At 45.1% G+C, this 26,889-nt stretch overlaps 1 protein-coding gene and 1 long non-coding RNA gene across 2 annotated transcripts; one reads left to right on the top strand and one right to left on the bottom strand.

Moving 5' to 3' along the window:
• The first annotated feature begins 142 nt into the window (after nucleotides 1–142).
• On the top strand, nucleotides 143–26,372 carry malrd1 (MAM and LDL receptor class A domain containing 1). The gene is made up of 33 exons (XM_061804548.1): nucleotides 143–2,278; nucleotides 3,489–3,620; nucleotides 3,705–3,793; nucleotides 4,436–4,594; nucleotides 5,062–5,152; nucleotides 5,239–5,385; nucleotides 5,818–5,970; nucleotides 6,444–6,549; nucleotides 6,622–6,989; nucleotides 7,170–7,618; nucleotides 8,518–8,605; nucleotides 8,678–8,857; nucleotides 8,969–9,125; nucleotides 11,218–11,374; nucleotides 11,451–11,561; nucleotides 13,305–13,518; nucleotides 13,859–14,106; nucleotides 14,592–14,886; nucleotides 15,182–15,427; nucleotides 15,536–15,693; nucleotides 16,775–16,955; nucleotides 18,325–18,453; nucleotides 18,537–18,698; nucleotides 19,277–19,434; nucleotides 20,026–20,227; nucleotides 20,716–20,994; nucleotides 21,057–21,182; nucleotides 22,920–22,986; nucleotides 24,821–24,915; nucleotides 24,990–25,086; nucleotides 25,170–25,230; nucleotides 25,650–25,730; nucleotides 25,820–26,372. The coding sequence occupies exons 1-33, from the start codon at nucleotides 2,110–2,112 to the stop codon at nucleotides 25,928–25,930; spliced, it is 5,466 nt and encodes a 1,821-aa protein (XP_061660532.1). The 5' UTR covers nucleotides 143–2,109; the 3' UTR covers nucleotides 25,931–26,372.
• On the bottom strand, nucleotides 3,649–9,093 carry LOC133492419 (uncharacterized). The gene is made up of 3 exons (XR_009792630.1): nucleotides 8,954–9,093; nucleotides 4,129–4,302; nucleotides 3,649–3,786 (listed from the first exon to the last, which is right to left on the bottom strand). It is a non-coding gene; the product is annotated as an uncharacterized LOC133492419 (long non-coding RNA).
• Nucleotides 26,373–26,889: the final 517 nt, after the last annotated feature.

Raw genomic sequence — 26,889 nt, 5'->3', positions numbered from 1 at the left:
TTCACTTTGCAACATCAAGCACACTTAAAAGATGAACAAGCGCTGTCATTGCTGCCCAGTTTAGCCCAGCTGACATTCAGGAGACACCGACAAGACTATAAACACGTGTTTATTTGCTGCAGAGGCAAGAGGTGAAAAGGGGGTGCACGTCCCCCATGCTGCATACATCGCATAACCTGGCAGATATTTTAAGACTACATACGGATGCTATGGTGCAGCCTAAAAGTGAACATTTTTTAAATGTTGCACATGCATATTTAACTTCCTGGGTGACAGCATGGCGCAGTAGACGAGTGTTTCTCAAAAGTTTTTTTTTTTTTTCATATCTGAAGGTAGAGACCGTAAACATACCACAAGGCGGCAGCAGAGCCTCAATATTGACGCGTTTATGTCAAGAATGTGTTTTTCGATCAGGGGTGAAAAAGTTAAATCTCCTCATATTATGTTTTTTTTTTGTCTTTAAAAAAATATTCTGGAAACATTTTTGAGTTCCCACACTTATCTGAGGGGGAACACAATGTTATTTTTGTAAAAAAAAAAAAAATCAATTTTTCTACTTGAAAAATATCATACACTCAATCCCAAAACATTTTTTTTCCATGATATTTACAATTTAATACCTTTTTGCCTCACAAAAATGATGCTTGAATCTCATGACATAGACTTTTCACCAATCAAAAAACTACTTGGATTTTGTCTTATTTGTAACATGCAAAATGGCGTTTAGAAAGTTTGGCAATTCCTTCGCATCACAAATATGAATTTTCATTATTGCAGCGGAGGCAATGGAGCCTTGTTAAATATGCATATTTGTTTCTCGACTAGTCTGCTTGCTGTGCAGGTGTCACTTCACGCTTCATCTTCCTCATTAAAAATGCGGCGGTGTTTGATTCGCATTTTTTATGAAGGAATACGCTCTGCCGGACACGAAGTACAATAAAACGGATGTTACCGTGCATCTTATAATGCTGTGTGTTATGCATATTGTGTTGTTTGAATGTGCTCGATTGTAATGCGTGGTGGCTTTTATTGGTGTGTGTTGAATGTCTTTGAACAATAAAAACCTACTTGTTCAATTAAAATGATGCAGTGTTACCTTTGTGCATTTATTTAGCATAAATATGTAATCGTAGAATGGCCCTGAAGTGATACAATTGTAAGTCAACAAACATTTTATAGAAAAACAACCTGATGTTATTTGTTACTGTACATTACAGCCTGTTAGCCTAGCCATAATTAGCAACTTCTGGAACAATAGCCATTTTTACAAAAGGTACAAAAACAACAACAAAAAAATGTTTTCTATAAATGTACTGTGGCGTGTACATTTACTTGCCTTAGTTGGCTAGTTTTGCATAATGTTATCACCACACTCTGACCAGCTGTTAGCCTAGCCATAGTTAGCAATGTCTGGGTCAATAGCCATTTTTAAAGGTACAAAAAAATTACAATATTATATAAATGTACTGTTGCATGTACATTTACTTGCCTTAGTTGGCTAGTTTTGCAGAATGTTAATCACCACACTCTGACCAGCTGATTAAGAAAAATACTCCGTTGGTTAGGGTGTTAGCGTAGCCTAGCGACTGGTGAAACGACAGCCATGTTTGTGCGTGAACACTATAATACAATTAATAAATTACGTCAACTTTACTGAGGTTGGCCTATTTCACTCAGTAAATTAGGAACACATTTTGATCATTTGATTAAAAGTCATGCCTAAATGTAATCTTTTATCACCATTCAGGATAGTTAGCCAAGATGTCGATGAGCTACTATGGAAGAAAGCCAGTTTTAGGGGTTTATATTGTATACTCAAGTATATTGACATTAATATAAAATTTATTGAGATGTTTTGTGCCGTCTAAATTAACACATTCTGAACAGATGGTTCAGAAAATTCTGTTATCCTTTATTAATGCTAGCAATTTAACAGTTTGCTCACTTGGGACTAGTTCAATAGAAAAACTTGAATCAACCGAGCAAGCGTATGAGTAAGCGCCATAAATGCCATTTATGACCCTTTGCGACACGCTGGAGCACAATCACGTTGAGCCTCTCCTGTAAAAAAAAAAAAAGTCATGTAGTGGACGCTCGCAGACGTCCGTGATGTTGTTGTGGGAATTTCGGTGGGTGCTGCTGGCGGCCTCGACCTTGGCGTTTTGCACTGACGCTTGTTTGAGTTGGGACTTGACCTGCGCTAATGGCAAGCGTGTTTCCGAAGACCGCGCTTGCGACTTGACCGACGATTGCGGGGACGGCGGCGACGAGCGGCACTGTGAGTCAACGCGACGGCCCGACTGAAAACAATCCATGCTATGTATTGTATTAATGTTTGCGGAGGGATGCGTGGACACTCAAGGTTCATTTTTTTATATAATAGTTAGCTTTGAGTCAAAATGGATGCCAAACATGGATGAAAGAGGCAAACAGCAAGGAGAGGTCATGCTAAATATAATGGGGGAAATTATTATTCAAAACAAGACCAATTAATTTGCTACTAATGTAAGATAATAGATTTGAATTTTAATAACAAAAATCGTGATCATAAAAAAATTAGATAATCTCTTTTATATATGGTGTATATCAGTAGTGTCAAACTATTTTTTCTCGCGGGCCACGTTGTACTTGTGGTTTCCCTCAGAGGGTTCGTCTCATCATATTTTACATCAATTTATGAACTCGTTTTGGAATCAGAAATCCAGGGCAATGTTTTCTATTCATGTTCGATCACACAAAATGCCGGTAATATCTCAACTTTACCATTTGTGATACATGACAATTTGAAATTTTGGTCACGATTTTTACAAGAATCATGGAAATAGTGTAGATTTGGGTTCGCGGGCCACAGGAAATCATGCGGTGGGCCGGATCTGGCCCCCGGCCCTTGAGTTTGACACCAGTGCTCTCTATATTATACACGTATATACAGTTAGAAGACTTTTTGACTCTTCTAGAAATATCTTTTTGCATAATATGACTATGATTCTTGAAAAATTACAATTTTAGTGTCAGATACTGTATTACTGTATTTGACAAGTAAGTTTCTTTCGGCTTTTCCCGTGAGGGGTCGCCACAGTGAAACGATCATATTTGTTTGGCATAGTTTTTATGCCGGAGGCCCTTCCTGTATTACCCTCCTCCCAAAAAAAAGGGGTGGGGAGTATGCCTTTTTACCTGAAACATGATTTTATTTTCATATTGGTGATTTCTTGCTTGTAAAGTTAACTTCACTTTCATATATTTTCCTAAAAATAAATGAATCAATAAAATACAAATTGATTGTTGTAGTATTTCCTTCAGGACAGAAAAAAACTGTAAAATTTACAAATGGAAAAATATAAAAAATAAATTACACATACTATTTTATTTTTTTTAATTTTGAACAAAGAGTTTAGCAAAAAAATAATCAAATAAAATAAAAGAGTGAAAGTCTAAAATACTTGAAACGCTAATAGTAAGGGCAAAATTGTGTTTCTGTTGTGCAGGTTCCCACTATAAGAGGTGTGACTTTGACGAAGGCTTTTGTGACCTGACCCAACCGCTGCAAGGATTTTCTCAGTGGAACAGAACAACTGCGGTCGCGCCCATCCGAGGCGACCATGTGGACGACCGATCAGGCACGAGGCCTTATTTTACCATCGCTGTATAAATAAACCGAACACAGTTGACTCACTCACACTTCCACGTGTTGAATTCTCCAGCACATTTCCTGTCGCTTGCACCTCGAAGAGGACAAGCTACCACGGCACAGCTGATAAGTCCTCCGTTTGGGTCTGCCGACAGCTGCCAGGTAACAAAAAAAACAAAAAAAAACCCAAGACAAAGCATTTTCACTCATCTAGACAGCACTATAGTGCATGTACAGTTCATATGAAAACATCTATCATCTTTTATACATATATAAAAATACAAAGACCTAAATTCCAAAACATTTTCCACCATTAATGTGTTCAAAGTGGCCCGCTCAAATAAATACTTGCCCAGTTATAAGAGGGATAAGACGAATATCCCGCCGCCACCACCACATCAGTGACTTCGTCCGATATGTGCTGCTTACTGGATGCTAACGCTATTAGCTAACACCGTGTGCATGCATCCAACAACACAAAATGCAGCTCTGCTTACCTTAAAGTTTACACTAGTGTCGCCGATGGCGTAGTGGGCGTGCGATTGATTCCCGCTCAGTGATGGTGTTGACTTGTGATCTGCAACATGCCTGGCGACCAATTCTGGGTGTCGTCCGCCTTTCGCCTGAAGTCAGCCAGAATAGGCTTCAGCGACCCTTGTGAGGATGAGCGCCTTGGAAAATGGAATGAAATAGTTTATACTATATTTATTTAATAACAATGGAATGTGAGGACCCATCGTAAACTGACGTGATTCATTTGTACGATCTAAGTTGTAATCGTGTAATAGCGTCTGTCCTCAACAGATGAGGTTCTACCATTACGTCTCAGCCAAATATGGAGCACTTGAGGTTTTGATGGAGACCGTACCACTGGGTCACAGCGCTGTGCTATGGAAGCGGCCCGGTCCAGCGGATGAGTGGCAGCGGACTGTCGTCCAGTTTTCCAGCAACAGCACTTTTCAGGTGCATCCAATTTTGCATTTATTGTTATTAGCATTTTTTTTTCTTTTCTTTCTTTCTCTGTTTGTATATAAAAATGGGGGAAAAAATATATCTCTGAATAACTGAAGGTAAATTAAAGTAAAAATAATAATTCAAGCATCAAAACGCTTTTGTTTAATTTTCAGTCCAAGCTACTTCCAGTTCCTCCTCCCCCACAATTACACACCATATAAAATAGGTCATAAAGATCTTAAAGTACAGTTAAGGTGGCTCTGTGGACTTTGTCACTGTGGGTTTGATGTTCCACTAAACCAAGCCCGGGGAATGAAGAAAAAAAACAAAACAAACAAAAAAAAAAAAAAATCAATGAAACAAAACCTGTGTAATACTCTATTTGTTCACTTCAGGTTAAGATGATTAATTCATTTCATTTTTGTATTGTTTATCGTGGCTGTGGCTAAAAATGTGTTTTGTTGCGTGTCCACTAGGTGATAATTCGCGGGACCCTCGCAGTGGACAGTGACGCATCCGAGGTGCTGGCCATCGATGACATTTCCTTTAGCCCCCATTGTGTGTCTGGTACTGATGTTCTTATTTTAAATTTTTTTTTTTTAAATACTCACACAGAAAAAAGGCATTGAAAAGCACGCTTTTGTTTTTCCAAGTTTTACTTCCCGGTACGCTGCCGCCTACCGGCAGCGTTTGCCCCCCATCCTCCTTCGCGTGCAAGGGCGGCGGGCTGTGCATCGAGGAGGACAAAGTGTGCGACTTCACCCCGCAGTGTCTCCACGGCGACGATGAAAGCAACTGCCGTAAGCACTTTTGTTTGGAATTTATTATGACTCGTTTCTGATAAACACTGTCCAGAATGTAACTCGTTAACATCAGTTTGTATAACTTGCATGGTAGGTGTCAAACTCAAGGCCCGGGGGCCAGATCCAGCCCACCACATGATTTCACGTGGCCCGCGGAGGCAAATCAAGTGTGTCAACTTCCATGATTTTTGTTCAAATCTGTCCCAAAATTTCAAATTGTCATGTCATAAATGATAACATTGAGCTATTACAAGCATTTTCCCAAAACTAATTCATAAATTTCATGTGTAAATATGATGAGGCAGTTAAAGATTTTTATGTTTTCACGGTCATAATGGCCCTCTGTGGGAAACCCGAAGTATAATCTGGCCCGGGACAAAAATGAGTTTGACACCCCTGGTATAAAATGTCCTTTATGTCTTTGTCCAGCTTCGGAGTGCGACTTTGAGGGCGGCTCCTGCGGCTGGTACGAGCTCACCCTCGGAGACGGCTTCGACTGGGTCAGGGGCTCGTCGGCGGACGTACCGCCGGAGTACTACGATCGGCCGCCGCCTCTGGACCACACCAGTAACGGGACGGAGGGTGCGAGCATGTCCCTGAATACTGAGTGCGCCGCCATCTGTTGTTTTTGTCACCGTGTGCGTTTTGGTCCCACGAGGTTGTTGAGTGGCAAGCTTGCAGACATGACACATTTCCTGAGGGGAACAACTGCCTGCATATCATGAAATACGAGGTGTATAGTGTACATACAGTTGTGTTCAGATTGCGTTCAAGCAGGTTTCAGAACCATCTGTTACAGAACTACATTACAATCAAGGTTTTGCTTTCCAGTGAATCACAGTGTTTCGGTTGCACAACAGTTCCGTTGCATTTTTCAGTTGCACCGTAGGAACTTCACTTTCCGAAGTTTTGGTTCACTCCATGGAACACAGTTTTCAGAAAGCGTGAAAAACATTTAGTCACTGAAATAGCTGGGGTCCAGGAACAGAGCCTTGAGGAACTCCACAAAGGTAGATTTAAGGGTCTTGGAAGCCTAATTTGTCGCTTCATGACAGGTCACTTTATGTTCATACTGAAGAACAGCAGCAGTCTTTATCCAAGGGCGGTTCTTCGAGGACCGTGGTTCCAGCAGTCGGCCTCCGGGTGCACCATGACGTTCTGGTGAGACAAACCATTTCGCTTCCTCCGATGTGGAACGATGACCAGATTTCATCCCGTTTGCCTTTTCTCCAGGCATTACAACTCAGGCATATCAGTAGGGGCGGCAGACATGTATCTCCGCATCCGCGGAGTCCAAAACAACACCCTCATCTGGAGGACTTTGTACGACCAGGGAAGCCGCTGGCACCGGGTGAGCGTACAGCTGGGTCGTATCACCAGCCCCTTCCAGATCGCCCTGGCGAAAATCAGTCTGGGCGTTTTCGACGGAATCTCCGCCCTGGACGACGTGTCCTTCCACAACTGCTCCATGCCACCGGCCGTCGCACGGTGCCCGCCGCAGACGCACTTCCACTGCACGCGATCCAGGGCGTGCGTGGAGCGGCTGCTGCTGTGCGACCTGGTGGACGACTGCGGGGATGGTTCAGATGAAGAGGGCTGCTGTGAGTGGCAATTTCACCATAGATGATGTCAAAATGTATGCCTTTATTTATAGTTACATATGTCTATCATGTGGAGACCCATGAGTAGCCTAAAAAGACACAGGAAGTCAGCCATTTTGGTCTAAAGCAGCATTTTGGCTCTGTCCAGAGACTGTTTGTTATATTTTGGGTCTTTCACAGCCCCCGAACTGCAGTGCAACTTCGAGCACGGCCTGTGCACCTGGAAACAGGAGCAAAACGGCGGCGGCGACGTCTTCGACTGGACCCGCGTCCGTGGTCCCACCCCGTCCTTCAACACGGGGCCCTGGAAGGACCACACCCTGGGCACCAGCTACGGCCACTACCTCTACATGGAGTCGTCTGTCCCCCAGGAGTTCAAGGACACGGCGGTGCTCCTGAGCCGGGCCTTCCAGCCCACGCACCAGCGCGGCGAGGACCCCTTCAACGCCCGCCAACCTTGCGTGTTCCGCTTTCACTACCACATGTTCGGCTCGCACGTGTTCTGCCTCGCCGTGTATCTCAGGACCGTATCGACGGGCCGCGGCCAGTTGCTGTGGGTCGGATACGGAGACCAGGGCAATTTTTGGCACAGGAAGACTCTCTACCTTTCCAGCGCTCGACCTTTCCAGGTAAGACCTCTGTAGCGTACCTACCAGTTACTTCTCTTTTTACATTGATAATAACTAAATTAAAAAAAACTTTAGATAAGGTCCAATGAAGTCAGCCTTGAAAGTTTTTACTGGATTCTGGGGTCATCCTGAAGTCTCACCTTGAAATCCAAATAGCCAGAACTTTTGTGAGTCGCGTATGTTTTAAGTGACTTCAACAAAGAAAGAGGACCTCCGGCGTTTCACTACTAATCTCAATTTAACAACCTCTCCATCGATCCCTTTAAGATGGATGCCGTGACGTAATTCATGAGCGGATATAATATGACTTAAAGATTTAGAATCCATCACGGTTCGTGTTATTGATGACGAGAAGCCCGTTTGTCACAATAACAGACTCCACGCCTCAATCCGAACCATGCTGATGTGTTTGCATTTCGATGAAAAGAGAACGATAAATATAAATAACTAGTTCGGGAAATTGTGTGCAGGAACTGTGCGTGCTGAAAAATTTGAAACCATTGCAAATCAAAATATAAATCAATTAAAGAGATTTTTTGATACAAGATTATAGTTTGTTTTGTTGTATTGGATTTTATGTGGTATAATTTTTCAGCTGCTTACGGTTTCTACACAGTGCATTTCTTATTGTTTTCGAAATTAATCGTATTGTTTAAATGTAACTTTGTAATTTAAAAACGATGAATAAGCTTTATTAATGCAGTCCTAAAATGTACTTTCAACGAAGTGATTTTCACTCAATTTTATTTCTACGAAAGTATTTTTGAAAAGACCGCCCCAAAAACACAGTTTGCCAATGTCCTTTTTTCATTTCTGATTTTGCGACGTCCACGTTGTAATTATTCTTGCTAGGCTGTTTTCGGAATGTGAAAAGTTGCGTTTTATGTTCCCGCGGCCAGATTGTAATTGAAGGCACGGTCGGAGATGATTTCAACGGGGACATCGGCATCGACGACCTCTCCTTCCTGGGCTGCGTCCCGTACAACGGTAGGCCCGCAAGGCCAGTCGGTCTCCGTGTTCCGCTTGATCGTTAAAGATGCGATTCTTTTTCCCGATAAGGTGAGCTCCAGCCGGGGAACGCCGTAGACCCCACGCTGACCACGCCGGCCCCCTCGATTCAGCCCCACCGCTGCCCCCAAGGGGAGTTCGCATGCGGGTCGCCCGGCGAGTGTGTCGCCCGCGAGAAAGTCTGCGACTTCAGGCGGGACTGCTCAGATGGCTCGGATGAAGGGGATTGTGGTAAAATTCAAAACCAATGACAAGTTTTAAAATAATCATGAAAATAATGAAACCAACGCTATCTCCAAACTTGTATCCCCAACCCGAACCCCGTACCTTCTTTTGACGCAGTGGATGAGTGGTGTGATTTTGAGGGTGGTGAAACATGCGGTTGGGAGACGATCGTCCAACCCATGGCGTCCGTGCATGCGTTCCGCTGGTCACCTGACCAGGGGGAGAGCGTTCACGCCGGAGAGATGTATCATCGTCCTGTCACCGACCACACCCTGTGAGTCAAAGTACAGCGTAGACGCATATTAGTTAGCACTTTGTTCTAAAACAACCTGAACTCGAAAGAGAAATACGTGAACCCAAACCAATGACATCAAGGCATTAATGGAAATTTCCGACCTGTCCATCACTCGTACAATAATAGCCAATCAGATAGCCGCATTGTCTTAACACGCCCCCCTCGCCATATTGTCCCACAAGCAACGCTGGTTGTCAGTAGCGTGCGCTTGGAAAAGTTAATGTTACGAAGAAAATGCTCCTCAGATGAGCTTGGGGAACGTGCAATTCTGATGAAAGATATCCTGCTAGGTTGAATCATTTTCCAAAGCCTAAAACACAGTTGAGGAAGTGTCTACGATGGATTAAGGCTCGCAGAAGACCGCACGTACAACTAAATATGGACAATATCGACAAACACTAGGCTGTATGTTCGAGGGTAAGTGAGGGAGAAGTATCTTCTCCGAGTTATATTTCATTATTGTCAGCGCTTTATACACTGCAGGAGAAAAAACTTTCACTTTGTTAGCGTATCACTGACCTGCTGAATGAAGTGTGTAATGTTTTATGCCGAAAAGTCGGGCTCGGGATACGTAAATGCGCCATGTCATGCAAATGAAACGTCTATTTGCCCATTTGTATCATATCAGACTTTTAAAACAGAGCACTGGATTCCATTACAAGCCAAGTCAAATGAATACACCCACTCACTTATAAAGACCACAACGATATTACTCGTGATCCATCCAAGTAGAAAGTATTCACCCTGCTTTACATGTGCAGTACGATTCCACTATTTTATCCTGTCGGATTTCAATATGAAGTTTGTGAGGCGTCAAACTTTTTTTTGCATCGATCGCCAACATTTCGCTGTAACTCTGACATTGCGTCCTGCTCCGTCCGAAATCTTAATTCCGTGTACATACCCTTGTGTGGAATAGTTGAGACCTCTCTGTAGAACTCTCTTGGACAAGTTTATCGGATTTGGCAAAAAACATACCCCAATATTATCTGGAATATGCGATAGAGAATCGACTTCAAACATGCTATGTTTGATCGCCATTTTGAAAGCTTGTGGGACATGGCTTAAGATCGGCAGTCGGAAAGGTCCGTTGTGTTTTGTCACGCGAAGGCGGCAATTTGTAACCAAGACGCTAAATTGCGCTTGTCAGTTAGTATCGTGGATCAGTCCACGTGCCGCCCACGTCAAAAACTTCAAACATTCAGGTATGTTCCGGTTATCAGAAACTAACATCAATCATCTAATCTGTGCCAAATCATGGCCGAAAAACTCTTTTTGGGTGCAGTATTCAGCAAATTCATTAAAAGAATCTTAATTTGCAATGTTATCAGCCCACTCCCAAAGACGAGATGGTGACCTTTTTGTCCTTATCAGTACTTTATTGAGTGGAGCAGAAAATGACACTGCACTTTGAACGCGAGATCGCCGAGATTTCATCGCGCCGGAAGACGCAATGTTCTCTCTTAAGAGCCACCCCGAACTCCCCCCGAGGCATCCCCATCCCTCTTCTATATGACCCTCCTGGATCGATAAGGCGCGGCTGAGTTGTGCCTTATTTAAAACAAGCGCGATCAAATGCGGAGGCTGTGCAGCAGACTCCCGCATTAGAGCAGCCATTAAAATTGGTTTATGATTCACGGTTTATAGTGCGGCTAGCCGCCGCTTGGCTATGGAACAAAGTGCTGATTACACTGTTAACAGCAACTCGGGGTTGAATTAACAAAAGGAATGAGAGATGTTGTCACTCAGCTCAAATTTGATTCCAGAGGATTATGTTCAAATGAGCCCGTGGCGATCGTGCAAGCGCATACCTCGCGTCCAAAGTTTCCAACATTTGAAAGGAGTAAATAAGCGACTAGTTCTCGCCAATTTTGAGCGCAATTGACTCCGTGATTGGCGTTTAATATCACAACCGAATTGCTAAATTGGCAAATACGAGTGTGCTTTTGGAAAGTAGCTCCTCTTTGTCAGTGAAAGAAATGCATGTCAGCAAGTAATGATAGCTGGTATTAAAGACGGGTATCCATCGCCAAAAACTAAGGAACTCAACTTGAATCACTTCTGTTCGCAGGGGCAGACCTGAAGGTTGGTATATGTGCGCCGACAGCTCCAACGGCGGCTACGGCCACACTACAGACCTCCAGACGCCCGTCATCGGCTCCAGCGGGCCGCACTGCACCCTCGTCTTTTGGTACCACATGGGCGGCTTCACCGTGGGCTCCCTCCAAGTGAGACCCGGGAGCGTTGCGGGAAGTCGACATTTGCGCCGTCGCCGTCATCGGTCGTTCCTGCTTTGCTTTGCAGCTTTTGCTGAGGCGTGGGAACATCAGTCACGAGGTCTGGTCTCAGACTGGTAACCAAGGCAACAAGTGGCGACGAGGCGAAGTGTTCTTGGGGCTGTCGCGTGACTTTCAGGTTTGGAAATGCCTTGATTCCAATATGCCCTCCTAACTTAACCCTTCTATAGGTCAAATCTGGTAACAATTGGGCAAAACTTTTGAGTTTGTTTTTGAAGGACACGTGGAAATGGCCTAAATCATCTGAAACAAACTTTTTTTGCCGTTCTATTCACGATAGACACGTCTCCCAAATTTCATGCTGCCAAATGAAACTGACTTAAAAGCAGAGTTTTCAAAATTCTTGGGGGCTTTGTGGAGTTATTAGATGAGAGCTTTGTGTTCTGTGGTCCGTCATTCAATTTCACTGCCACGCACAAAAGCGAAACTGTACAATTCTCGCCATTTAGCGTCGCCCATCTGTCTTCGTATTTTGTCATTCAAATATGGGAACAATTGGACAAAATCTCTTCGTTTAGTTATTCATTGAAGGAACTGTGATAAAAATGGCAAACTTCCGGTCTTTTTGGGCTTGTGTTGTCGAGACTTATTTGTGCTTCTACTCATGATAGATGTGTAGAGCATGCTGCTAAGTGAAAGTGCCATTAGGGTCTGATTTTTTTTTTCCCCCCACAAAATGCTAATTCATTTTGCCCAAGAATAATAATGCCTCTCCATTTACGTCTGAATACATTTGTCCAAATAGCCTATTAGCCTTCTGCGCTGTTACCCAATCAAATTACTCCTTTCCCACATGCCAGCACGACCCATGAGCCGATGGACTTAATCAATGCTGAATCGATCAATTCCAAGTCCGCCCTAAATAGGCTTAAGTCGCGATCGTGGCAGTAATGAGTCCTCTGGCGGCATCTGCCAGCTGAGGTCAGTCCAGGATCAACAGACTTTGTGGGAGTCAGCCAAAGGTTTGATTTGTCTGTTGGAGCTGCATCGCCGACGGGCATTAACCTTCGTGTCACCCGTCATGTCGACGCTGATGCTAGCGGTGGCCAAGTTGATGAGTTTCATGGGGCTTTTTTTTCTATGCTTGGAGAGATTCCGAGTGACCTTTTGAACTAAGCCCCATAAACAGAGAGCTCGCCATTCTTTAATTTCAGTCCTCAGTGGGTGTCATCAGTTGGCGGCGACGGTTATTATTAATAACTGGCGAGAGTTGCAATCGCCCCCTTCTCGAGATGTCACCTTATCGTGGTGGAGGGGTTTTTGTGTCCTGATAATCCGAGGAGCTAAGTTGTCTGGGGCTTCATGCCCCTCTTAGGGTCACCGATGGCAAAAAGGTCCTAGGTGAGGAACCAGAAAAAGTATGACTCCAAAACCCCTATGATGCCTACAAAAATTGGATCTAGGTTTCCCTTTCCCGGAGGCGGGTCAACAGGGAGCCCCCTCTGGAGCCAGGCCTGGAGGGGGAACTCGAAGGCGAGAGCCTGGTGGCCGGGCTTGCACCCATGGGGCTCGGCCAAGCACGGCCCGAAAGGGTAACATGGCGGGGTGAGACTATGTCTCTCGGCTAGCTTGGTAACACCTCGGGATCATTCTAGAAGAGCTGGAAGAAGTGGCTGGGGAAGGGAAATCTGGGTATCCGTGCTGAAGCTACTTCCCCCGCAACCCGACCCGGAAAAGCGGTAGATAATGGATGGATGGAGTTCCAATCGCAACACATTCACTGAGTTCTCTTGACTGAGTGTGGCAAGGACTTTTTTGACTGTGGATAAGTTGAAGTCAATCTATTTGTTTCTATTCGGCAAGGTTGCGTTAAAACATGCTTACGAAACAAAAGTCAACTAAGTTTCTCCTCAACCGTCAGGTGGTGTTCCGAGCCAAGCGTGGCATCAGCTACATGGGCGACGTTGTGATCGACGACGTTGGCTTCGTGGACTGCGCCCTTCCGCCACCCTCGGATGTGCCATGCACCCCCGAGCAGTACGTCTGCGGCAACAGCCGCTGCATTGCTCGGGACGACATGTGCGACTTCATCGATCACTGCGGCGACGTCTCGGACGAGGATCCCTACATCTGTAGTGAGTGTGCTCATGAGTCACTGAGAGACATGGCTGAATGTGATTGGCAATTCTGAGAACTCAACTGGAAAAATTAGCCTGGCAATGATGGCTCCATTTTTGGACTGCACTTGTATATTTTGGCAACAGAGATGCTCCGTGCTTGGCTGTGTAGCCAAAGATACGTATGAAATCAGAAATAGAGTTAATTATTACAGTAAAACAAAAAACACTGTGTTGCAATGCGATACGAGAGATCCGTGACAGTTTTGGCCACGTCGCTTGGTGTACAGCGGAACTCGAACAGTATTTTTTCTTTTCGTTTCGCTTTTTTATTGTCTGACCGTCACTGTTTTTCCAGAGGGATTTATTGGCCGCTGCAATTTTGAGTTTGACCTGTGCTCCTGGCGCCAGAATTCGGAGGATGATTTTGATTGGCAGATCAAGGCCGGCAGCACTCCGACCTTCGGGACGGGACCCTCGACTGACCACACCCTGAGGGACCCCTCAGGGCACTACCTCTACCTGGAAAGCTCTTTCCCTCAGGCTGCCGGGGATGCCGCCCGCATTTCAGGGCCATTGCTGAGCTACAGGAGCTCGCAGTGCAAGGTCAGCAAATATATAAAAAATATATATACGGTATATATTCCCAGTCGTTCTTTGAAGTACATATGTAACCTCCACGCATAATTCAGTACGAGTTGCGTGTTTGTGTGTCATCGCAGCTGGCGGGCTTGTTGGCGAGAGCAATCTCTTGATCGACCGCCCATCTGTCATCTCCCGCTCTCAACCTGTCAGTCAATCCGTCAATCACGCCAGCGGCTAAATTAGTGGGCGGGGGGCCAACGGGTCCGCTTGCCGAGGCCGCCGTAATCACGCCTCTTGTGAGAGAACCCATCTCTCTGTGAAAACAGAATTCCATCCATCTCAATCATTAACCAAGTCCTTTGATATGCTCTCGTTCCTCACGTACCTTGGCCACTGTTTATACCCCCCTCCCCCCAAAAAATTTGCGTTAGTACTTATCACGTCACATAAATCAAACAAATAAACACCTCCCGACTAATTTCAGCTAATTGTGATGTTTTCCTCAGATCCGTTTCTTTTTCCACATGTCCGGAGACGGCATCGGGACGCTGAGCGTGTTCCGAAAGACCCGAGGGGAGAGTCTTCACCTCCTCCTCAACCTGACGGGCGACCAGGGCAACTACTGGCAGATGAGGGAGGTCCCGTTGAGCCACCCCGAAGACTTCTGGGTCACGTTTGAGGGACGGGTGGGCCGAAATCCCAAGGGGGACATCTGCCTGGACGACATCACCTTTTCGCCAGGGTGCCTGCTCGCTTCCTCTGTCGCAACAGAGGATGACGCCACTCCTCCTCCTCTTGAAGGTACACTTTGCAGAGGTCATTTCAAAAAGCTCCACTTCCTACCTCACCCTATTACCTCTTGACTTAATATATTCGCTCGACACGGGTCATATAATCGGTTTTCTGCTACCTTCTTATAGGGACATCCATTTGGCAAAGTAGTACAAGGATATGCCGTACGTTACATGGTGATATACGGATTTCCTCCAGATATGCTCAAACTGTTGAACATTTGTTGTTGTGAATATTAATTCATTTTGTATTTGTAACTCAATCCTATAGTACTTTTGTCCACTTTTTTGCGTGTGATTTCCAGTCCAGTGTCCTCCAGGCTCCCTGCCTTGCCGAAACGGCAGGTGCTTCTCGCCCAGCCAGCGCTGCGACTTCCGAGACGATTGCGGCGATCGCACCGACGAGGAGCGCTGCGGGACTTCCTGCTCCTTTGAGGACGGCCCCTGCGGTTGGAAAAACTCCCTGGCGGACAATTTTGACTGGTCGCTGGGAACTGGGTCAGTCCAGAGCATACGGCCGCCATATGACCACACTTTGGAAGATGAAACCGGTTTGTGTTTCCCTTTGGTGTCCAACCAGTCAAAGCCTGCTATTGTAGGTCTTTTTTTCCACTTCCTGTGTGTAAATATTAACTCCATGACTTTCTTCTTCTTCTCAGGTCACTTCCTCTACCTGGAGGCGACCCCCGTGGGACTGAAGGGCGACAAGGCTCACATCAGTAGCTCCCTGTGGAAGGAATCCAGCTCCATCTGCAAGCTCTCCTTTTGGTACTACATTTCCCACAAGGCCTCTGGAACCATCCGCCTGCTCATCAAGGTAAGCGCATCTGCGCATCGTGACAAGGCGTGGAGGTGCACCATGTTCAGTTACTATGGTTACAGGATCCAGGTTTAATGGGTTTAAAATGAAGGGGTGAGTACAAACGTTGCATTTGCCAATATGGAAATTTTCAAAGCGGCAGTTTTAAGGAGCAGTTTGCCTTTGAAGGGCCCTAAAATGATCATCAAAGGGCCGAGAGACATTCTGGATGTTTCCGTCATTCAACGCCAGCTTGTTTTCGTGCATACATGCCCTATATTGTGTTATTATTGGCCGCAGACGTTTACAAAGCAACGCTGCTCACGTGGTTTTCATTTCCATTATATGACTGTATGTCTCTGGGAAATATGGAGGCAGATGCAAGGAACAGGAGAGCGGCTTGTGGTTCATTGTGACAATGTTTGAGATCTTATGCTGCAACTGTGAAGCCACATCCTCTTAAGACGTATTTTGTGGCAAATTTACAGTATTCTGGCCAGTAAGAAGGGATTTTACATTATCGAAAGGCCGGTCGTTAAAGGAGCTAGAGATTGGACTGCTTGCCAAATTGGTACCAGGAGCGCGATTCCCTTTCGGTGTTCCAGGGGAGTCATCATGAAGCCGCTATAGGGACTAAATAAAGGTCATGATACTGCCATCTTCTGTAATGTTCTCAGAGCATATTTGCTTTGTAGTCAGAAGCGGGACTATCTACATGACCTGTACGGACTCGGCAAAGGAAGTGTAGCTATCGTAAAATAACTCCCTTTCGTGTCCTCCGGCCTGCGAGGTGACACCACGAAGAAGCCGCATGGCGCACGGCCGCCCCCTCAGAGTTCCGCTCGGGGTGATGTTGCTCGTTTTGAGCGCTGCATTAGTCACCATGTGGTGTCTGGCCGCTGCCATGGGAAAAGACTCACGGAGGAATTACATACTTGGCATCTCTTTTAATGTATTCCATATGCGGCATGAGAGATGCAACAATAACTCAAGGAGTCCAGCGGGAGACTTTAAATGACAATTTTTGTAAACGAGAACCTTGACTGGTTGATTCTCTCGACCTGTGCAGCGCGTCTTCCTAACAATGTTCTCAACGCAGACGGAAAACGCCATGTGGGAGGCGTGGAACAAAACGGGCCACCAGGGGAACAAGTGGAAGCGGGCCGAGGTGCCGCTGAGGAGGCTCCGGAACTTCCGGTTGACGTTCGAGGGCGTGCGCTGGCGCGACGTGAGCGGCGGCGCCGCCTTGGACGACCTGGAGTTCAAAGACTGCGCCCCGAGTGAGTGACGACGGCCCCTCGCGTGAATGATGAAATTGTGTTCCGCGGTTCAACTCTGCGAGCATTACGTGCGGTGTCGTTTCACAGAGGGATTAGTGAATAGCACGCAAAGTAGAACTTTGTTTTTTTTCATGTTTAGGTTTGATTCTGCACCAGGCAGTTTGCCGCTGGGCATGCACAATCCTCAACATGGTTCTAAAATGACTTCCTTTGCTTCCATCTTTTTGTTCCACATCCTCTGTGCTGATATGACTTTCGTTACTCGTGTGTGCGAGTACCGCCCTGACTTTCTTCTGTCCCTTATTTCATCAGTCCTTCTTTCGACTCCCTCTCCCTCCTTGGATGCTCACATATGCTGCCCGTTAAAACGTCGCCTTCCCTCCCCGTCTTAAATGAGGTGCAGCGAGCGGAAAGATGCTCCGAGCTCTATCGATGGGCTTTTGTCCACCGCTCGAATCCTTCCAGGTGGAACGCAGGAAGTCTTTGTTATAGTAATGACCAACAGATGTGTTTTACATCCGTTGCGCAAAATTCATTCTTTGAGGGGCAAACGGAGCTTCAAAAGGACCTTAGTTTCATTTGTGGATGGTGGATAGATGGATACTCATACATGATTTGTGTACCATAATTTCCGGCGTACAGAGCGCACCTGGTTATAACCCTCGGTACACAGAAAGAGTACGATAGTGTTAGCGCGGCGCTAGCATTAGCGCAGCGAGAGCGTTAAAACTCTTTCTGTGAACCAAGACTTATAACCAGGTGCGCTACCGCTAGCGCCGCAAGGTTGAAAGCGCGTGAAAAAAGTCACGCCTTGTAGGCCAGAAATTACGGTATGTTATTTGTTGTAGTTTCTCACGATATGAAAGTAGTTGACTACATAAACAAACAGACAGTCAATGTCAGAGTTTTCAGGGTTTTGGTGTGTTGCAGGAAGAGTTAGTGGGCCCAAATGCAGGGAAGCTAGGCAATACTGCAAGAGTCTTAAAAATGATTCATTTTCATGAATAAAAAAGGTAAACAAGGATTCTGGAAAGCAACACTAGATTATCAAATTCCAAATCAACAACGCACATAAGACCAGTACAACCGGAAATATGAATGGAGCGATAATGCGCCAAAAACAGACTGAAAGCAGGGAAGTAAATACAGAGAAATTGAGGCAACAATGAGGCACACGTGGACTACACACAAGTGCCTGGAGGGAGCTGATTGGTAGACACAAGGAATAAGATGGAAATGAAAACATAAAGAGAAGAAGACATAAGTATACAAAACAACAAAAACACAGATCACAAGAGGGAACGTGGAATAAGTTCAGAGACCTTCACTGTACTCGGCTTGCATTTACCACCCTGCCACTTCCTACCAGGTGCTTCCGAGCCAATGAGCTGCCCCGCGGTTACAGACTTTGTGTGCGAAAGCGGCCACTGCATCGAGTCCCACCTGGTGTGCGACGGCAAGCCCGACTGCGCCGATCAATCGGACGAGTCCGAGTGCGGTGAGCGGTCGTGAAGCAAAGTTTCACTTGGCTCCTTCTGATTTGCAAGGGAGTCCATTTGATACTTCTACCCAAACTTTCAGGCACAGTGGCCGCCACGCCGGGAGCGTGTAACTTCGACGTGGACGACGGCCAATGGGAGGAGAGCTGCCAGCTCGCTCAGGACACCGACGACGACTTTGATTGGAGGATCAATCATAGCAGTGAAACAGCGGGAGCCGGACCGCCATCTGACCACAGTCCAGGTTGGCGGGCCCTCTAGAGCAGATCTAATTTCAGCACTGAACAAACTGTGCTATAAATATAGAGAAATATTTCCATTTTACGCTCCTGCCAATGTGCAAACTGATCAAATACACGCAGTCCCCCCTGTGGACCGCCGTTGTGCGTGACTTCCCGTCCACCCTCCGACTGGCCGGTTGGACTTATCGACCGAATGTGTCATTGACTGACGCTGTCACAGGATCAATAAAGTTCTCAGGATCAGAGAGGTCACAGAGCGCTGACACAATCAATCACACGCACTAACTGAATACTTAGAGACGAGCATCTGTACATACATACAGTTTGAAACATGGTATTCCAAAATGAAGATCAGTATTTTTAAAAATGGACACAAAGGTCTTCTAACCTACCAGTCGTACTTGCCGCTACATCATTGACTTTGTTAACCTCGCTAGCGCCCTTCCTACCCACCTTAATTACTTTTAATTGGCCTACCAACCAAGCTGCAGTACTTTTCCATCTCACCATTTTCGAACAGATTGTTCAGATTCTTCCTTCCTAACTGTACTCCATGCCGTGCTGCATTTCTTTCCCAAAGGCGGCGGGGGGTCCTTCCTCTCCATCAACTCAGCCGCTCAGCGAGAGGGCGACGTCGCCAGGGTGACCACCATTAGCGCGTTTCCGGCCAGCGTGGGCCTGTGTCACCTGCGCTTCTGGTTCTACATGCACGGCTCGGACAGAATGGGAACACTGAAGGTGGCCGCAGTCGCATCAATAATAAATTCCGTTTCGCTGTCACTTTGGAGCGGAAGACTCCGTTTTTGGGAGAAAAAAAAAATAAAATAAAATAAAAATAAAAAACTCGTGCCCACGGGGAAGAATGAAAGACAGTGGCGGGAAGTAATTCATCAAAGCGTCATAGTTTCTGACTATTCATGTCTTTTTTTAGGTGTCTTTGGGACTGATGTCAAATAATAAACAATTTTTGAGATTTTGAGTGACACTTCTAAGACGGCATTAAATAATTAATTATTGCCATTAAATTGATGTATGAGTAAACTGAGTTTCGAGCTTGGTCACAGAATGAATAAAACCTGCAAGTGATACTATCCTACTAAGTCGCTATAAAGCCTTCATATTTCCACAGATACCGGAACTTAAGATCAGGGAAACCCTGCTGTAATCCACAGCTCACGCGCAGACACTCACCCATATTTGCCGGTCTAAAAAACAGTTATCTAACACAAACATAATAATATGTACGGTATCTTCTACGCCACTGATGCTTGTAATTTTTGTAGGACTGTGGTTGTAGTTTTATTTTATTTTTTAAAATCTGCATTTTAGGTGTTCACGGTCGGACAGAGCGGCGCCCCGCTGCTGATGTGGGCCGCGGCCGGAAACCAAGCTAAGGGGTGGACGTACGCCAGTGCCGTCTTGTCCAACCCGACGCCTTTTCGAGTGAGCTTCCAGGCGGAGGTGGGCGGAGACATGTGGACCGACGTAGCCCTGGATGACATCACGTACACGGCGGAGTGCGTGGCAGGAGGTGAAGGCTTTCCCTTTTGATTTGCTTTGCCGGTTTTCGACTGTACCGACCAACCACTCATTAACTTATCTAAGTAATACTGAAACGTGCGTATCTGAAAGACTTTCTTAACTGATCTACCACCTAGCCAATTTAAACTAATCAATGGAAGGACCGACCAACGGCATGCTGAACTATCGACTTTACCGACCGATCCCCCAACATTGACTTCCTTAACTAGACTACACCGTACCTATGTTCTTACCTACATATCACATGGACTTTGTTAGTTAAATCTACCTGAATGTCCCAATCTAGCTAAATAGCTGCGTACCTCTCCAACCACGGCACCTTGCAATCACACCAATATCCTTAAATATTCTTCTTACCTACCCACCTATCTCATTAACGTCATTAATTAATATTCCAAGATACAGCTAGCTACCTTGTTTCTTTCTGAACACCGACCTAGCTAGCCTAACCTTAACCTTCCAGTCCGTCTGCCGCAGGACTGGTGACTCCGCAGCCCGTCACCTGCAGCACGGACCACTTCCAGTGCGTCTACGCCTTCCAGTGCATCCCCGAGAGCTGGCAATGCGACGGCGAGTTCGACTGCTTCGACCACTCCGACGAAGAGCGTTGCCCCACGGCCATACCGGGCACCCTCCCCCCGCAGGGCGGCTGCCCCGCCGGCCGCTACCGCTGCTCCGACGACCTCTGCATCCCGGCTTTACTGCGGTGCGATGGCGTCCCCGACTGTCCCCACGGCGAGGACGAACACGGCTGCCGTGAGTGTCATTAATCATCTTTTCCATAAATTGCGATGTCATTTTTTTTTTTGTTTCTCCAGCCCTGCTGCAGTGCGATCTGGGAGAACTACTGTGTGACACTTTGTCCGCTTGCGTCCCTCTTCGCAAGCGCTGCGACCGCTTCGCTGATTGTCTGCCTTTCCTCTCGGACGAGTCCAGCTGTGACTGTAATGCACCGCACACCTTCCTCAGATAGAAAAATCCATTTATTTTCTACGCCGTTCTCCCCTGCGTCATTTTTCCATTGACGAGTCGTCGCTTCGTTGACTCAGTCACCGAGCAAGAAAAGTGGAAAAAAATGAGCGCAACAGTCACAAATGCACTTTCAACAGTTGTTGTTGTTTTCCTTTCGGCTTGTCCCTTTTGGGGTCGCCACAGCGTATCATCTCAGATGAACGCATATATATGTTTGGCACAATTTTTACGCCGGATGCCCTTCCTGACGCAACCCTTTTCAGGGAGTGGAGGGCCCAGTGGGATACGAACCCGCAACCCCTGGTTTACCAAACCAGTGCTCTAACCACTGAGCTACGGGGCCTCTAAATGCACTTTCAACAGTGAACTACAAAATGAAAGCACTCGAAAGAAGCATGGCGCAGACACTCGCACCCGAAAAACCAAATGACGCCAAGGTCCTGATGTCATTCACGATGCTGTGCAACTTAAAATCGACAAAAAAAAAATGCGCGTGTAAAATGTTTGTGTGATATGCTATAATTCCACTTTCTCAAACCAGTTAATCTCTTTACATTATCTTTATTATATTCTATGAACATACAATAGAGGTATTTTTGTTTATTCACATTTAAAAAAAAATGTACCTGCGAAATGCATTTTAAAAATGCGTGTAGAAGCTATATTGGGTATGTATTGGTAATATTTACTTGAATAGAAGCGCTATAAAGGAAAATTGAAAGTGCAATTGAATTGTAAATATTTTCTTGGGAGCAGAAAATATAAGATTTACTCTCTGCTCACGTTTATTTGATTTTTGTGCTGACTCTGGGCACCCAACTGTTTTCCAAAAAAAAAAAAAAAAAAAAAGCCATTCAAAAGTCAATTTTCCATTTTGCGTGCCTGCTTTAAAATTTAGTGTATGTCTCAAAGCAGCTTAATGCGTACTTTAGTTTTTCCTCTTGATGTCTTCGAGAGAAACTTTGCCAAACAGAGCCGCGCACTGTACTCGTTAGTGAGCGTATCTCGTGTTTGCTTGTCAAAACCTGGCAGCCTTCCGCCAGATTCCAACATTTTCCCCCTTTTTCCAGCCTTCACCTGCCGCTATGACGTCCGAAATGGAAGTTTAAGTCTGTTCTCCGGAGAAAAGTTGGACCATTAAGTTCTCTTTGCGCCAATTTGACCTTAAAAATAACCGTGGCTGCATTTGCATGATTGCAATAGTTACAATGGCATCCCATTTGTTGCCATGGCGATCCCAGATCCCGTCGGTATGTGTGTGTGTGTGGGGTGGGGGAGAGTTATTTTATTATAAGGCCGTATCCCCCAGCCCCAACATACTAATACGGCCTGCGCAAACTGCTGTTTCTCATTTAACACGCATGGATTCGGTGTCTCTAATAAAGTCACTTTCAGTTTCCTGTGGTTTTTAATAAAAACAAATGAAAAAAAGCAAAGCATGTTCCTTTAGTGCTATTTTATGAAGGGCGATCTTTGCAATATGAGAGAAATTAACGGCTGAATGTGACTTTTTAATATACATGCTAATGCGACACTTCTGTTTCCGTGGCAACGCCAACCTGCGGACCCGGTGCTTATTATTATTGAAGAACTGAGGAGGGAAAAAAAAAAAAAAAAACATCGTTTTTAGTGAGATGGACTTGGAATATGGTAATAACATAAACATGTGAATAATTAATATTACTATCTTGTCCTTTTTTAACATGTAGATTGCCCTCCCATGTACTGCCTGGGTCGAGGGTCATGTGACGTGGAGCAGCACGGACCTGTTTGCACGTAAGCTATACACACACAAACCACCTCCAGCTCCCGTTATTTCGCATTCTGAGACGTCGGACGGAAAAATCCCATCGGTCTCGCTCCGCGGAGCGTGCTGAGACCTGTCAATTCCCCCGGCTCTCCGTTCTCCGTCAGGATGAGGCGCTGCTTCTCGCCTTTATTTATCCCGAAGGTGTCCCTGCGGAATTGTTGATGGATCCTGCTGGTCAATATTTAAACAGGACGCCGTCTGGTCGGCTCTCTCTAAACTTCTCAGACTTCTTTGAAGTTTCCAAAAGGCTTTTTTTTTTTTTTTTAGGGGGGGGGCATCTGAATAATTAAGCCAGTATGAGGCTTAAAATGGTTTGGAATTTTTTTTTTTTTTTTTTTTTAAAGGTGCTAATGAGATAGATGGGGTGTGATATCTTCGTACGGATTAAAGTGAGGGCATGGATTACAAAATGTGGGTAAGGCAACTCTAAATTTTTTTTTTTTAAAGGGAGTGTGAAGGGAACAGGGGATGTACCAACTATGGCGGGGGTGGATGGTTTAAAAAGTTGGATAAAAAGTCTTTTTCGGGTCTGTGCGGAGGCGATGGGATGCACCAAGTCTCTGGGGAGGTTTCTTTATTGTCGTTCACAAACATTTTAAGCCACGAATCCCCTTCAATATACCAATGAAGTTGGTACGCCACCCCGTCCCTCAGTCTACTGCATAAAGCTTTAAAAAACAACTTTTTGATAGTTTTAATGCAATATTTTCCCAATGTTTTAAGCCACACCTCTCCTTCAACATCCCAAGACAATGGACCTTTCCGATGGCGATCTTAAGCTCCGCCCCCTTAGCCATGTCCCACAAGCTTTCAAAATGGCGACTGAACAGAACATGTTTGAAGTCGATTATCGCGTATTCCAGATAACATTGGGGTAGGTTTTTTGCCAAATGCGGCAGACTTGGCCAAGAGAGTTCTACAGAGAGGTCTCAACATCGCGCATTTACGTATCCCTAACCAGACTCTTCTGCATAAAACATTACACACTTCTTTCAGCATGTCTGAGGACCATTTTCTTCGTAACGTGAACTTTTCCAGGCGCACGCTACTGACAACCAGCATTGCTTGTGGTACAATACGATGAGAGGGGCGTGTCAAGCCAGCGGTTAAGACAATGCGGCTATCTGATTAGCTATTATTGTAGGAGTGATTGACAGGTTGGAAAGGTCCAACATCACACCTCTTCTCTTTAACAAAGTTGCCATAAAAAAAACAAAAAAAATGACCCTTTTGGGTACTTCTTAAACTGCACACCCATTTCGAAGTACTGTGACAGTCAGAACAGCACACGGGAGACACCGTCCAAGGACGAAGGCCCGCCCCCACGACCACACATACGACGGACAACTGTCCACGCTCCTGCTTTCGACGATAACGACATCGCTGAGAGATGTGTGTTCCGCATCAGAAGCGCAACCGAGCGAAGAAAAGCCAGCTGATAGTGAACAGATGTCGATTTGGACGAGAAAGACCATCTCGCTACACACACACAAACGCTAGAAAATCTTTCGCAGCTCGTCTCTGCTTCTGTCCGGCTTTGGATTTCCAACAACGGCTGTCACGAACATAAGGAATTGTTTATTTTGTCATATTTTAGCATGGCAACTGTTAGCATCTTAGCATTGCACTTATCTTACAGAATTCAGCACTACAGCAGTTGTCCATTGAGGCACGAGATGTTCTCGAATACACATTACACATTCCCGCTAGTTGTTAGCATGCTACAGGTCAGCATGCTAGGTGTTAGCATTGTAAAATGTCCATTTTGTTGGGCTTGTTACAGCGTTGACATGTGTGCAGGTGTCATCCAGAATGGACTGGCAACCGTTGCCATGTGAGGGTAAAGCCATCGCTCTCCACTACGACACCACCCAAGATCGATGACACGTCACTGGGTAATATTTTCACTTCTTCCACACAAACCAATTAATAGATAACAAATCCACTTGTGACCGACCATGTCTTACAGACGCCGTGTACGCCGGGATCGCCATCGGAATGCTGCTGCTAGTCGCCGGCGTGGCCGTCTGCGTCCTGGCCCTGTGCAGTAAGCGACGCCGCGCGACGTGAGTAGTATCGCCGATAACGGTGGCCATGCTTTAATTTTTTTTTTGTCGGCTTATAATGACGATGTGCTTGTTTTTTGCAGGAAGCGCTGCCCGACTGTCTACGGGATGATGGATCACCCCACCTTTGGCTGGAAGTCGGAGGTGACGTCCGATCCATCATTCGACAAATCATCCGTTATTTATTATCACCGCTAAAGTTGTAGTTCAACAGGCTTTATAGTTTAAATAGATACAATAAAAGATATGGTAATTTCAGTTTACATTTCCCTTCTATAAATGGCTAATGTAGCTAAATGAAGTTGCCAAAATAAACATAATGCAGCACATTTCTAGACAAAACTGATCATACTTTTTTTTTTTTTTTTTTTAAATAGAGCTCTCTCATTGGATCTCATTAAATATAATAATACAATAAATTATAAAAAAGGTGAACAATGACAATGATTTTTTTTTCCATGGGCCATTACATTAGATTTAATTTGAGATATTTGAATTTAACGCTCAGCCATAAAGTCCTCATCAATGCTGAAAGCCTGTTTTTTGTTCACGGATTATTTCAGTTTTGTCGGCGGACAGCTCGACGCAGGAACGACGGCGGGGGTCTCTCAATCAGCGTGTACCCTTGGAGGATGGAAGTGGATGTGAGGCACCCTCCCCCCCCTTTTTTTTTGGTCATTTTCTCTAAACTGTCAAATGTCAATAGACTCTCTTTCTCTTCCTCACCCGGCAGGACCCGTCCTGGAGGGACCCCAGACTGTCCTTTGCCAACCCGCTGTACAATCATGATGATGATCATCATCATCATCTGCATCGTAATGAATGGAGTAGCTCAGAGGCGTAAGATAAAAAAAAAAAAAAAAGATGAACAATATATTTGCCATATGGACGCCTGCTGTGGATCGGTATGCGAACTTACTGTACTTTGACTATTTTTCCACTGGGAGATTGGATGGATAGATATATACATGGGAGTGATGTAACCATATTTAGGTACAGTAAAGTAGATCAACGTAGTGGCTCAGGTATTTTTTTTTCCTGGTCACATAACTGCTCCGTAGGCCAGTGAAAAATATTGGCAGAAGCTCCAGTCATTTTTGATTACAACAACTTGAGATTGCTCTTTATCAACGGATGTGATTGGTTATTTTTTTCCTGGTCAATCTTGCTCGGGAGAATATTTTAGAATACAATCACAGGCTAGTAAAAACCTTACTATACTATGCTGTCAATCCCGTTTATTTCCTTAATTTTTATGTTGCTATAAAAATGTAGCATCACCTGTGCTTTCCGCACAACCCGATGGACATTCAACAGTCTGTCTATTTATTTGTAAACGCATTAAATTTACATGCCTTACTTCGTTTTGATTCTGATATTCTTTGCAGCATTTGACAATTTGCTCTATTCTTGTTTGAAACACTACCCAGCTACTTAACCGAATGTAAAATTCTTTATCATTGCGCCTTGGCGCTTTCTCTCCTCTGGTTGATATTTTTCTATATGTTAGTATACAGACTTGCTAGCACGTTGACTTTTAATTATTATTTTTAAAAATCCCCGAGTAGAGAGTTCTGAACTCAGGTTGCTATCTAGCGTTACGTGAGCATATGATCAATCCTCCTCTGAAACAGCTACTGCGTAAGCGGCTTTGTAGCCAGATAGCTATCTTGCTAGCTGTTAGCATACCAACAGGTCGCATGTTAGCATTGTCAATTCCAACACGAAATAGTAGTGCACTGCTGGGTACGATGTAAAATCCTAACAATGTGGTCATTTCGGACCCATGTTTGTTGTGTTGCT

The sequence above is a fragment of the Syngnathoides biaculeatus genome, chromosome 19, assembly GCF_019802595.1.
Source record: "Syngnathoides biaculeatus isolate LvHL_M chromosome 19, ASM1980259v1, whole genome shotgun sequence".
NCBI classification, from domain to species: Eukaryota; Metazoa; Chordata; class Actinopteri; order Syngnathiformes; family Syngnathidae; genus Syngnathoides; species Syngnathoides biaculeatus.
This window is presented reverse-complemented; position numbering and strand designations above follow the sequence as displayed.